The sequence below is a fragment of the Phragmites australis genome, chromosome 10 (assembly GCF_958298935.1).
Source record: "Phragmites australis chromosome 10, lpPhrAust1.1, whole genome shotgun sequence".
NCBI classification, from domain to species: Eukaryota; Viridiplantae; Streptophyta; class Magnoliopsida; order Poales; family Poaceae; genus Phragmites; species Phragmites australis.
This window is the reverse complement of record NC_084930.1, coordinates 32,466,487-32,478,105: the sequence shown is the minus strand read 5'-3', so window position 1 is coordinate 32,478,105 and position 11,619 is coordinate 32,466,487. Positions and strand designations below refer to the sequence as shown.

Sequence of the window (11,619 nt, the reverse complement as noted above, 5' to 3'; positions counted from 1 at the left end):
ATAATGGAGCTAATAACAGTGATGCATGTGGTAAGGAAAATTAAGTTTTTTCATTTTTTATGTATCATTAGAATTAACATTATTACAATAATAGTGGCACACATGCTAAGGATAATTTTAAACAGTGTCACATGATTGATGAGAGTTTTTAGTGGCAGATTAATATTTTAATAACTTTCAATAGCATACAATTATCTGTAGACAACCCCACCCCACCAACTCACACCGACCGCGTCCACCCGCCGACGCGCCGGCCCCGTCCACCCCATCCCGTCGCACGATTGCTCCTCTCCTCTCCTCTCCTCGAGTAGTAGTAGTGTCGAACTGGTCATCGCGCATCCTACCTGGCTGGCTCACAAGCCTCGCCTCGTCAACCCACTGCGGCTGCAGCACGTTATATAGCCCGGCCCGCCAGCCTCGTCCCGGCAGGCAAGGTCTATCATCAGGCAAGCTACTACCCAGATCTCCTCGGCACATCTCCCGCGGCGGTAACAGAGAGCAAGGAGCAGGTCAGCTGTCAGCAATGGCAACCACGTCAGCCGACGCGACGGCGCAGCCGGCCAACGGCAACGGCGAGCAGAAGACGCGCCACTCCGAGGTCGGCCACAAGAGCCTGCTCAAGAGCGACGACCTCTACCAGGTACTACTACTACTTGTCCGTCTCGATCTCTAACCAGTGTTGCCTGGATAGATCTTGGTGTTCGCTTGCTTCACGTGAACCGGAATTGGGAATTGACTGGCTACGCACGCGCAGTACATCCTGGAGACGAGCGTGTACCCGCGCGAGCCGGAGAGCATGAAGGAGCTCCGCGAGATCACCGCCAAGCACCCATGGTGTGCATCGATCTCAGCCCATTTCGTGGTCCTTCCTCGTTTGATGTGAATCCGGCGTGATCTGATCTGAAAGATGATATCTTGGGGGCTTCAGGAACCTGATGACGACGTCGGCGGACGAGGGGCAGTTCCTCAACATGCTGCTCAAGCTCATCGGCGCCAAGAAGACCATGGAGATCGGCGTCTACACCGGCTACTCCCTCCTCGCCACCGCCCTCGCCATCCCCGAGGACGGCACGGTCAGTTGGTCGCCTACTCCACCACGCTTCCTCCTCCCCAGATCTGGGAGGCAGTCCACTGATGAAAAAAGAAATTGGTTCTTTTGGGTTTGCAGGTCTTGGCCATGGACATCAACCGCGAGAACTACGAGCTCGGCCTGCCCTGCATCGAGAAGGCCGGCGTCGCCCACAAGATCGACTTCCGCGAGGGCCCCGCCCTCCCCCTCCTCGACCAGCTCCTCGAAGACGTAAGCACTCGAAATGCATGCTCGATTCGCCCATCCAAATCCCAAACCGATCACCCGTGACCTGTTCTTGCAGGAGGCGAACCACGGGTCGTTCGACTTCGTGTTCGTGGACGCGGACAAGGACAACTACCTCAACTACCACGAGCGGCTGATGAAGCTGGTGAAGCTGGGTGGCCTCGTCGGCTACGATAACACGCTGTGGAACGGCTCCGTCGTGCTCCCCGCCGACGCGCCCATGCGCAAGTACATCCGCTACTACCGCGACTTCGTGCTCGAGCTCAACAAGGCGCTCGCCGCCGACGACCGCGTCGAGATCTGCCAGCTCCCCGTCGGCGACGGAATCACCCTCTGTCGCCGCGTCAAGTGAAAAACAATCCCCCGTTTGCTCGCCGCCAACGGCGCCGCCGCCGCCGCCGCCACTCTACTCCAATCATAGGCGCGAAGAATCAATTAATCACCGTTTTCCCCCCTTTCTTTGCTTGGTCTTGTATCTTCTTCGAAATTGTCACCATTTCATACGTAAATGTCGAAACGATTGTTGATGAAGATATAATTTTTTCATGTTTTCGTGCATTTTTTCTGAAATGCATCGGCTGGCCCATTGGCATGTGAGCTGCCCTGACCCATTGCGATAAGGGTACTTGAACTGGATTTGGATCAGTGGCCGGTGCGGCGTTAGCTAGGGAAGAGAGAGGAGCGACGGCGGTAGTGGCGTAACTATCTTCTTGATCCCTTCCGAGATTAGGTGGGGCTGGATGATGTAGCGGTATCTATTTGTAGACCTTTTTCTTCCTTAGTACGGATTGGAAAATCCTCTCTATCTATTTGATTCCTACTGTTCTTCTTTTGGTTTGTGATCGTTGAGCTCATGGGCGGACCCACCATGATGCATGGGTATTCAATTGAATACCTAACTTTTTTGCAAAAAAATTGAGTATATATATCTTTGCTGTTTCAATCCATCAGACCACTCAACAAATCGTAAATTAATTGTTTTAGTAAACTAATAAAAGTGGTTTCACTAATTTTGGGGGTGTTATGGATTAGTTATGAATTAATCTATCTGCAACACATTTACTCAATCCTGCATGTTACAATAACTATTTCAAGATTTCATGTATTTTTACAAGATAGAGGATCATGTAAGAAGACTAAAAAATTTTGTTTCATAATTTTTGGATTAGTAAATAATTAACTATGCATTTAACTCGAATTAACAAATGAGTTGCATGTTTTTCTTTTTTTTTCAAACTTACTCTCCATGTAATATGATGCAAAGGATATTATTTTTGAAAACAAATTTCACAAAAGGTCTTATAATTGTCTCTAGTATTTTTTAGAATTTTTTGTGATTTTTTTAAATTTTTTAAATTTTTGGGCGTGTTTTTGCAACAAAATCAAACCTTTGGGGTTTTTTTTTTGCAACAAAATAATTTTTGGAGGGGAAAGTTAAAATCCAAGTGACTTTTGGGGGGGGGGGGGTTTGCATTTTTTCCTAACTGAAAAGAGCCCACATAGCAACAAACATCAGGTATTTATGATCTTTATGTTGTGACTGCCCAGTTCGGCAATCAGCAGTTGAGCGTGATTTTTTTTATGCAAGTTAAAGATAGTGACATCATTAAACGCTTACAAGCCATAAAGTAACACAAAGTTAAATTGTAATTTTCTTTAAATGCTTTGTAATTTCTTTTAATTAGTTGAAACTTCTCTACTATGAACAATTTATACTTTAAAATTTACGCTACTATAGACTTCTCGTATTTTAGATTGAATATTTTTTTTTAATATTGAATACCCAATCGCTAAATCATGGGTCCGCCACTGGTTGAGCTCGGGACTTGGTTTGGAGAATTAGAGTAGGAAGGGCCGGCTATTCTTACCGGTGGCGGTGGTGATCTTGTGTTGGTTCCCGTCAGAGCTGTTAGTGTCGAGGTTGCTGTAGTACGGTGAGGTTTTGTATCTTCGTCTTTCTCGCTGGTAGTAATGGTGGCAAATAGGATTTTTTAGAACAACAGCTTTATTGTCGTGCCTCGCCTCTATTGTATTTTGCTTTTAAGCAAAGCTCATTGTGAGTATTTTGTTTTTTTCTTTCTAAATTCTGAACAGTGCAAGGTATATACGGTATTGGCTAGATGATGAATAGAATTAGTGATCTGTCACTGCTATTTTGAGTGTGTGCTCTTATACTTGGCACTGTAGTACTGTCTAAGGTGTTTTCTTGATTCTGAAGAACTAAGTACAGGTTCTTTAACTAGTTGATGGTTAGAAACATTGTCTAATTAATAATGAGTTCAGGATAATTAGGAAGTAGGAACATTTAAGTCCTGTGGGGGCAATTATTACTCATTGTCTGAGAGCAATTCGTTCTTTAAATACCTGATGTTTAGTACTTTATATTATATTTACATGATGAATATTGCTCTTTCCTATTATCTCTTGGCACATTCTTGTAATAGCATGTTTATTTCTTTTATGGTGCTCAGTTCTTGTTATTTTATTTATAAGATATTAGTATTGATGTTTATATTGTCGTATTATATACCACAACAATACTATTAAATTTTCCTATACGATGAATGATGATTCCGTGTTTTGTAGCTTGCGTTGCGTTGATGGTTCGAATGTTCGTTCCATTTTGTTTTCTTTGTACATGTTAAAATTCGATCTCGGACTCTGTAGTCTGTTCTTCTTCATACTCCAGTGCTCGAGACGTCAAAATTTGGCGACTCTGTTGAAGCTGCCGAATTTGCCATCTTTTGCCATCACCTAGAGTCGATTCTTCGTGATTGTTGCCGGGAAAGAGTTGATATGTCGATATTTCCATGTTCTGACAGAGATAGTATTCAGTTCGATTCAGTTCCTCACGAGCTCATCGACAACGACGAAGATATTTGCCGCCATCTATTTTATAAGCAGCTTGCTGAACGACTTAATTATGAACAGACCCTTCTTTGTCAGAATTCAGATGCATAGTTGGAAGCCCATGTGGCCATGTGTCACTGTGGATAGAAAAAGAAAATCATATTGCCCAGAGTCCCTGACATGTCGAGCTGCCGGTAGAGCTGGACAAATGGATTTACACGTGGCCCGTAATATGGGCACGGCTCAAGCACAATATGGTCTGTTTATAATTAGGTCAAACCGGCACGGTACTATAGATTAGGTTGTACTTGGGCTAAAATCATGACACATCGCCGGCACGGTAGAACATGTTATGGATTGAGCTAGCACTGCTTGACACATCGGCAACAGTCAGCACAGCTTTGAGCCTTCAGCACTCGGGCCTCAACAATGCTGCAATGCAACAGTCTCCCATGGGCCCCACATCACACTTTGTAGGCTAGAAGCATCAGCAAAGCGTAATAGGGGGCCTTGTAGTGCTTGCCGTCTCTCACTCTCCCTCACATACAAGTTGCAATACACGTAATTTCACATGCAAATGATAAGCTACATATTTTTTATTCACTAACGCACTGTGACCCATGACCATAAGCCACCCTTCGTTGACATGGGAACTCAGAGTAGATGCATACGTGCGATGAGCAGCCTCCACATATTTATTTATTTATTTTGATTTTTTTCACATGCTAACAGGTTTAATGGGTAAAAAAAAGCCTATCAAACCTATAGTGTCATGGACCGGTAGCCCACTTGGCTAACGGGTTGAATCAGGTTGTGCCATTACCGAGCTCGGACCGTGTCATGTGGGCCACCCATTTGGCTAGCACTAGCTACCGGTGGCAACCATGCCCTGACGTGCCAATACAACTCCGTTGTTGTCTGAATTAAGTACTTCTATCGGTTTCCTCTCAATATCTCAAGCCCATAGGACCCAACCCTGCTCATCTGACAAAGAGAAAATTTCTTACTGGTCATCAGAAAATAAGGTAATTTCTTATTTATCATCTTACAAAATAAACTTTTTTAATTTATTGTTGCTTCTAATTTGCATTACTTTCTCACACATCGTTGTCCATTTAATCCATAGAAAAGACACATTTATCCTTACAAGTTTTATATTTTTATACTATGTGGATAATAAGTTGTTTAACATATATGGTGGGACAACAATGTGTTTAACATGTTTGCACGAGGCCACCGTCCCCCTCTTCAAAGGAAAATGTGTTTTTTCTATTGGTTAAATGGACGACAATAGGGAGAAAAGAATGAAAATTAGAAAACATGGTAAATAAGAAAGTTTATTTCGTGGGATAGTAAATAGAGAATTAATTTATATTCTGATGGCAAATAATCACTCAACAAATACTTATACATTCATCCAACACATTATCTTCATAAAAAAATTCTCATAAGCGAACATGAAAAACAACTTGTTTTGTTGGAGGGAGAACAATCACAACTATGGAGGCATCAGCGTGTAGTCATAGTTGTCGGATAGCAACAGTTTCATCCAGTAAGGATGCGTTTTTTTAGGATCCAGCTTCTTTGACTTTACTAAGTAAAGGCAGAGGAGAACAGTATTGCCAACAATAACTTAAGAGAGAGGGAACAGTAGGTCAAAGCAAAATACTAGAGACGAGTACTGTTTATGACATATTGGTCTGATTCCACTATAACACACGTACTGTAGCACTAAATCTGTATGGTCCATTTCTAATCCAACGGATCATAGAGGGGGCAAAGTCATTGTACTGTTCACCTCTGACTTTGCTAAGGAGTCGGTTCCATTTTTCTGATGATGATTCAGGTGTCTAGTGTGATTATAGTAGTGGAGAACTGTTAGAATATATGAGTTTGATATATTATATTTGAGTAATTCTAAATAATCTTAAAGGTATAACTAAGTAAAGATGATGTATCTTTTAGTCTACTTTATTAGTGGAGGTGGAAAGTGAACAATTTATAAATAATTATCTTTTTCATCCGCTTAGCATGTGTGGATGAGAGGACTAGGAGAACATGCCCATGCTCGCATCGCCAAGCCATAGCCGAGGAGAAGGGCGCGACGCACGACACTTGTATGAATGATCCACCAAAATCGGGTATAGTTGCTTGCACATGTGTGGCCTCCTTTTGCTGCGTGGGCAAACAAATATTTATATATAGAAATCGTGTCAGTAAATAATTCGATCGTGTCACGTAATTGAGTTCGTAATTAGGGTTTTGTCTCTTCTCTCTGTTATGCCACCATACGTAGTCTGCTTCATCCCGCTGTGCCGGCGTATATCGACGAACGGAAGAGTAGGTCTCTGAAACCCATCACTCTTGGGATATTGCACTGAGAGAGAGCGAATAATTTTTTTAGTAAGTACTCGTCGCGACTTCCTCTACATCATCACGGACTGCTACATCTACTTCCTTCGTCATCATCATGGGGGCATCTGCATCTTGCACTACTGACAGGTACGTTCACTGTGATCTGTCATGTTTAGCATGCATGCTTCCTGTTGCTTTGTCATGGAATATATTAGAGAGATATATGTCTAGAATAGATTCTTACAGTACGTTGATGATTATCGATCTGTTCCTATTCATATTATATTTAGAAATTAAATTAAATCTGAAGTATGCATTTATTCAACAAAACCCTAGTCGAATCGTCATTCTTTTCATTTCCGTTTTGGTGAACTCTGTAAGAATCTCTTCTGCTGCCGGTTTCGCTAATCGAAATTGGGGACATCCCCATATCTAAAAAGAAGAAAACATGAAGGATAATTATATTTGGACTTTAGGGGGCTAATCCTTTGTATTTCAGGCTCGGACGGAGGTATTCATCCTCAGGTCTGGATTAGCCTTGCCCCAGCCCAAGGGTGTAATAAGTTTATCACCGGTACTCAAACTTATAAGGGTGTGTCATGTAGGTTCATGAACTTTGAAACGGTATAGTTGGGTCTCTAAACTTGTTAAATTGTTGAGAACTAAATCTTGACTTGGATGGTTAGTGAAGGTGTTTGTACCTCTTGTATATCAAAGATCAAACCTTAGGGTTTTTTTTTTGTTTCACCAAAGTGAAATTTTTTTTAGTGATAGACGACATATCTATCGTAACTTTATTAATCTTCAAGCTCCGTATTCCTAATCTCTAGTAGCTGTTGTATGAGTGTACGTGTTTCTATGAGTTATACTAGTGTTTTAAAAAAACTTGTAAAGTTGTTCACCACGGTCTAGTGACCTAATTCTGCAGTTTCAAAGTTAATGGATGTAGATGAAGCAACTTACAAGTTGACTGCCGGTGCATTTAACTCTTTACTCAAAAACTAAGAAGCGATTTAATTTGAAGAACATCTCCGCTCTAAGAAACTCACATGTGCTTTAGTCTTTAACTCACTACTAACTAGATGTGTTGGTCCGGTCCGGTACGGTAGCACCTCGATCATGTGTTTATGGCGTGCAGGGGAATCAACCCATCATCACAGTTAGTTCGAGTACAGTTAGGCCGAGCCGGTTGCCGGAGTTGGGTTCGTGTCATTGTCTCACGGGTTGGTGAGACTTTTACGTCTGCAAGGTTATCTTGATGGAAACCTTCATGGTCTCCAAGACTGTAGACAATTCATCTGTAAGTTTTCTTAAAAATAAAATATAGAGAATGATCGTAACAGCTAGTAATGTGATTTCTTTTCCGAAGCAAACACCGTACATTCTTTTTCCAAGAAAATAGTAACATGCAGTCTTAGTTAACCAATTTATTTTAATCAAATCACCCATCGAAATGAATGGCAGCAGTTTGAGACGTAAATTTGTAGAGTATCTTTACATAGCACACAAAACACACGCCTTTCCTGCCACTATCTGTTGTGGTACAAATTATTATTCTGTGTAGCACACTGATGAGACTGTACAGGTAATATCCACGAGATATATAGTCAAGGCAACAATTCAAGAAACGTGTCAAGGCACCAACACAAACAACAGCACGTATCTATTCCCTTCGTGAATATCCTTTTATCAGAGCAAGAGTTCTTTCCATGCAGTTACCAGTGAACCATGGCAAGCTTTGGTAATCCTTCTGCTTCATGAGACTTGCACACTGGCGTTGAGGATCTGCGGGATGGACCTGATCTGCAGGGCGGGGCTGATGGAGAGCAGGCCGACGAAGCTCTCCGGTGGCACCCGCATCCCGCCGACGTTGATGCACTCCAGCCTCCGGCACTTGTTCACCAGCGCCACCAGCCCGGCCTCTGTCACGTACCGGCAGCTCCACAGGATTATGCTCTGCACATGGAAGCTACCCCCACTGTAAGCACCGAGTCAACTGCATTTCTCAGCTTTTGTAGCTTTTGTTTCAGCCTTTGAGGTGATCTGAACTTGCAGATGACCATCAAGTTGCAATTTTGTATGTTTTTTTACTAAGTTCATGATATACGACAGCATAAGTGTGATAGAGATAGTTCAGTTCTGAATATGATTCTATTTTCGAAAAAGTTCTGAATCTGGTGGAAAGTTATCTACTTTGTGCAGAACAGTAAAGCTAATGCCACATGTGAACTGAGCCATTCATATTTCTCAGATCAAATTACCCCTTGAGATTAAAATTCCCTGCAGGCTCGTAACTATGAAATTCGTTAGTTCGCTTACTTTGCTCCAGTTTTGAAACTGCACAAATAGGATGCCCGTGTATGATCAATTGAGGGTGGGACCTTCTAAAACCCATGGCCTTCTATTATAGTGCTCTCTCTCTCTCTCTCTCTCTCTCTCTCTCTCTCTCTCTCTCTCTCTCAGGAACCAAGATATCTTCTAGAACAATTCCAATCAACAACCCAAGCTATTCCACTGAAAGTTAGCTGAACTCCACAAAGCTCTAGAGAACCTTACTGTTCTCTCATATTAAACTGCAAAATTCAACTAGAATGAAAGTAATGGCCTCTGTTCATTAATCTATTTAAGCATGTATTCACGAATCTATCTTCACCAAAGAGGCTGAGCTTAAAATTGAAAAGATAAATAAATTACTAGCACAACACAAGTAGTTATGCAGAGTAAGAACCAGAACATCAGGGTCATATTTATTGCTATATCCTTGTAAGGATCATAGACCCACTGGCCACTGCATCCCCCTCTTTGTGCTAAAGAAGTGGTTGTCTGAATTCTGAAAGCCACCGTACAGAAAGACCAGCAGCATCACGGTCACTAATGCGATTACTGTATGCATATCCTGATCACTTGAACAATGGAAAAAGAAATCTCAGCCACTAGCGAGCACCATTTATCAACTCAATGCACATGACAAGTCATAGCCAATCTGCCCCAGCTGATGGACCACGGACCTGAGTTAAATGGATCACTGTTCTGTGATAAGTCCAGTGAACCAAGTTCATTAATTTGTTCCACGTTTTTCTTTTCCTTATCAGCTAGTACATCTCAATGTACCCGAAGAATGTCATAATTTAAACATCGTCTACTAGAGGTATCATCAAACTACAGATCGGACAGTTCCTAGACCCATTTTTCCTGTGGTGTTTTGTCAGGTTTTTAGTTTGCACAAACATGAGATCTGTCACAAACAGAAGAACTTGAAGTTCAGAAAAGAGAGGCACACCTTCAGATTTGTACAGCTATTTGCAACTGCATACAAAGATTCATCTGTGATAAATGTCCCACCAATATTCAGGTGCTTCAAAGAATAAGCCCTTGAAACCTGCAGGGACGTTTAACAAAAGCATAGTTGTAATGATGGCAATTAACACCTTAAGAAAATCCTTAGTGGTATGGATCAAATTTGGCAGACAATTTTTGTCTTGCACATAAAGATGTGAGTTCATGGGTAGTATTTCCTTAATATCCTCAAAACATGGATCATTCTGAATATGTCGTTCGGAAAGTTACATGGCCAAGAAAAAAAATGAAGACAATTGTATGGACAAACCTCAAGAAACCTGCAGGGAAGTTTGACAAAAGCACATTTGTTATAATGGCAAGTAACACCTCAAGGGCACGCTTACTGGTGCAGATTAAATTGTCAATTAACTTTTTTTTCTCGCTGATAAAGAGGCGACTTCATGAAGAGTACTAAATGCTTTTACCAAAAAATTCACATGGATCATATCGTTGAAAGTAACAACCTAATTACATGGGTACATGGCCAAGAAAAACAATGAAGACAATTGTATGGACAAACGATGAGAAAGCAAAGCAAGATACGTTATGTAATATTGTGAAGTGAATCAACTTTTTCTGAAGCATAAAGTCAACATCTAACCAAATAACATATAAATCTCTACATAATTTCAATGGCCAACAAAATGCCCAAAAACTGTTCTTTTGTATTAAAAAAAAAGAAAAAGAAAAGGGTAAAGCGAAGCTAATGACTTCAATATGATAAGTGAGAAGACATCATCTACGAGCTAATCAGACGTTTCCCGTCCTCACCAGATGAACAACGCCCTTATCGGTGATCCCGGCCAATCCCCACAGCGATATGGACGTCAAATTCCCGACGCAATCCGCGGAGGAAATCTTGATCAACCCTTCGTCGGTAATTTGGCAGCCCCAGCAGCTTCGTGAACTCCAAGAACGGGGAGACAGCGTTAGAAAAAGATTGAATTCTTAGCACGAAACCTCCGCCCGGTCGATTGGTCGATCGGTCGAGGAAGAGGCGGAGGCGGAGGCGAGAGGCGGTCAACTCACATGTCCAGGTCGCGGATGTTGACGGCGGCGCGGACGAGTCGCGCGGCGGTGTCGTCGCCCGTCCGCTGCCCCGCGAAGCTCAGCCGCCGCCGGGACGCCAGCGACTGCTCCACCGCAAGGCGCCACCTCCGGCTCACTCCCCCCGCCCTGACGCAACAAAGCAGAGCAAAACAGCAAAGCAAAACCGTATGACGACGTGTGCAGCAGCTTGCCGGGCCGGGCAGAATCGAAATCGATTGATCAGAGGGCGGCGCGCCGCTTGTACATGGACAGGTCGCGGAAGGAGGGGAGGAGGAAGAGGACGTGCGCGAGGAGGTCGGCGGGGAGCCGCTCGATGTCCGCCTCCGCCGCCACGCCGCCGCCATCGCCGTCGTGCTGCCCCTCCATCTCTCGCTCGCCTCGCTCGCTCGCCGCGCAAAGAAACTGAGAAAGGCGGGCGGGCGCGGGCGGGTTCTTGTACCGCCAAGTCGCCATCGTCACGTGAAGCCGATGCGTGCAGCGCCACGCGAGCGGACGGGGGGGCGCGGCGTGGAATTTGGCTGCGCGGCGGTGAGCTGATCATGTGGACACCGTCGCGACATTTCGAAGGAAAAAAAAGAAGGCTTCAGCTGGACTCCTCGGGAATCGGGAAAGATACACTCCATATGGAGCATACACCTCAACTACAGTCACAGCATGTACAACTATTGTAAAGATGTGGTCAGAGAGATATTATATTCCTTTCTAACTAA

At 43.3% G+C, this 11,619-nt stretch overlaps 2 protein-coding genes across 5 annotated transcripts; one reads left to right on the top strand and one right to left on the bottom strand.

The window, feature by feature from the left end:
* Positions 1-331: 331 nt before the first annotated feature.
* LOC133930802 (caffeoyl-CoA O-methyltransferase 1-like) lies at positions 332-1,867 on the top strand. The gene is made up of 5 exons (XM_062377549.1): positions 332-640; positions 755-834; positions 929-1,073; positions 1,169-1,300; positions 1,374-1,867. The coding sequence occupies exons 1-5, from the start codon at positions 524-526 to the stop codon at positions 1,665-1,667; spliced, it is 768 nt and encodes a 255-aa protein (XP_062233533.1). The 5' UTR covers positions 332-523; the 3' UTR covers positions 1,668-1,867.
* A 6,067-nt stretch (positions 1,868-7,934) lies between these two features.
* LOC133930801 (F-box protein At5g67140) lies at positions 7,935-11,441 on the bottom strand. 4 transcript variants are annotated; one of them, XM_062377546.1, is made up of 5 exons: positions 11,154-11,441; positions 10,889-11,035; positions 10,631-10,757; positions 9,801-9,899; positions 7,935-8,489 (listed from the first exon to the last, which is right to left on the bottom strand). In XM_062377546.1, the coding sequence occupies exons 1-5, from the start codon at positions 11,360-11,362 to the stop codon at positions 8,184-8,186; spliced, it is 888 nt and encodes a 295-aa protein (XP_062233530.1). In that variant the 5' UTR covers positions 11,363-11,441; the 3' UTR covers positions 7,935-8,183. The 4 variants fall into 4 exon arrangements, with proteins under 4 accessions (XP_062233530.1, XP_062233528.1, XP_062233532.1 ...); XM_062377544.1 differs by having other exon boundaries at positions 10,631-10,766; positions 11,154-11,438; XM_062377548.1 differs by having other exon boundaries at positions 7,935-8,476; positions 11,154-11,432.
* Between the last annotated feature and the right edge of the window lie 178 nt (positions 11,442-11,619).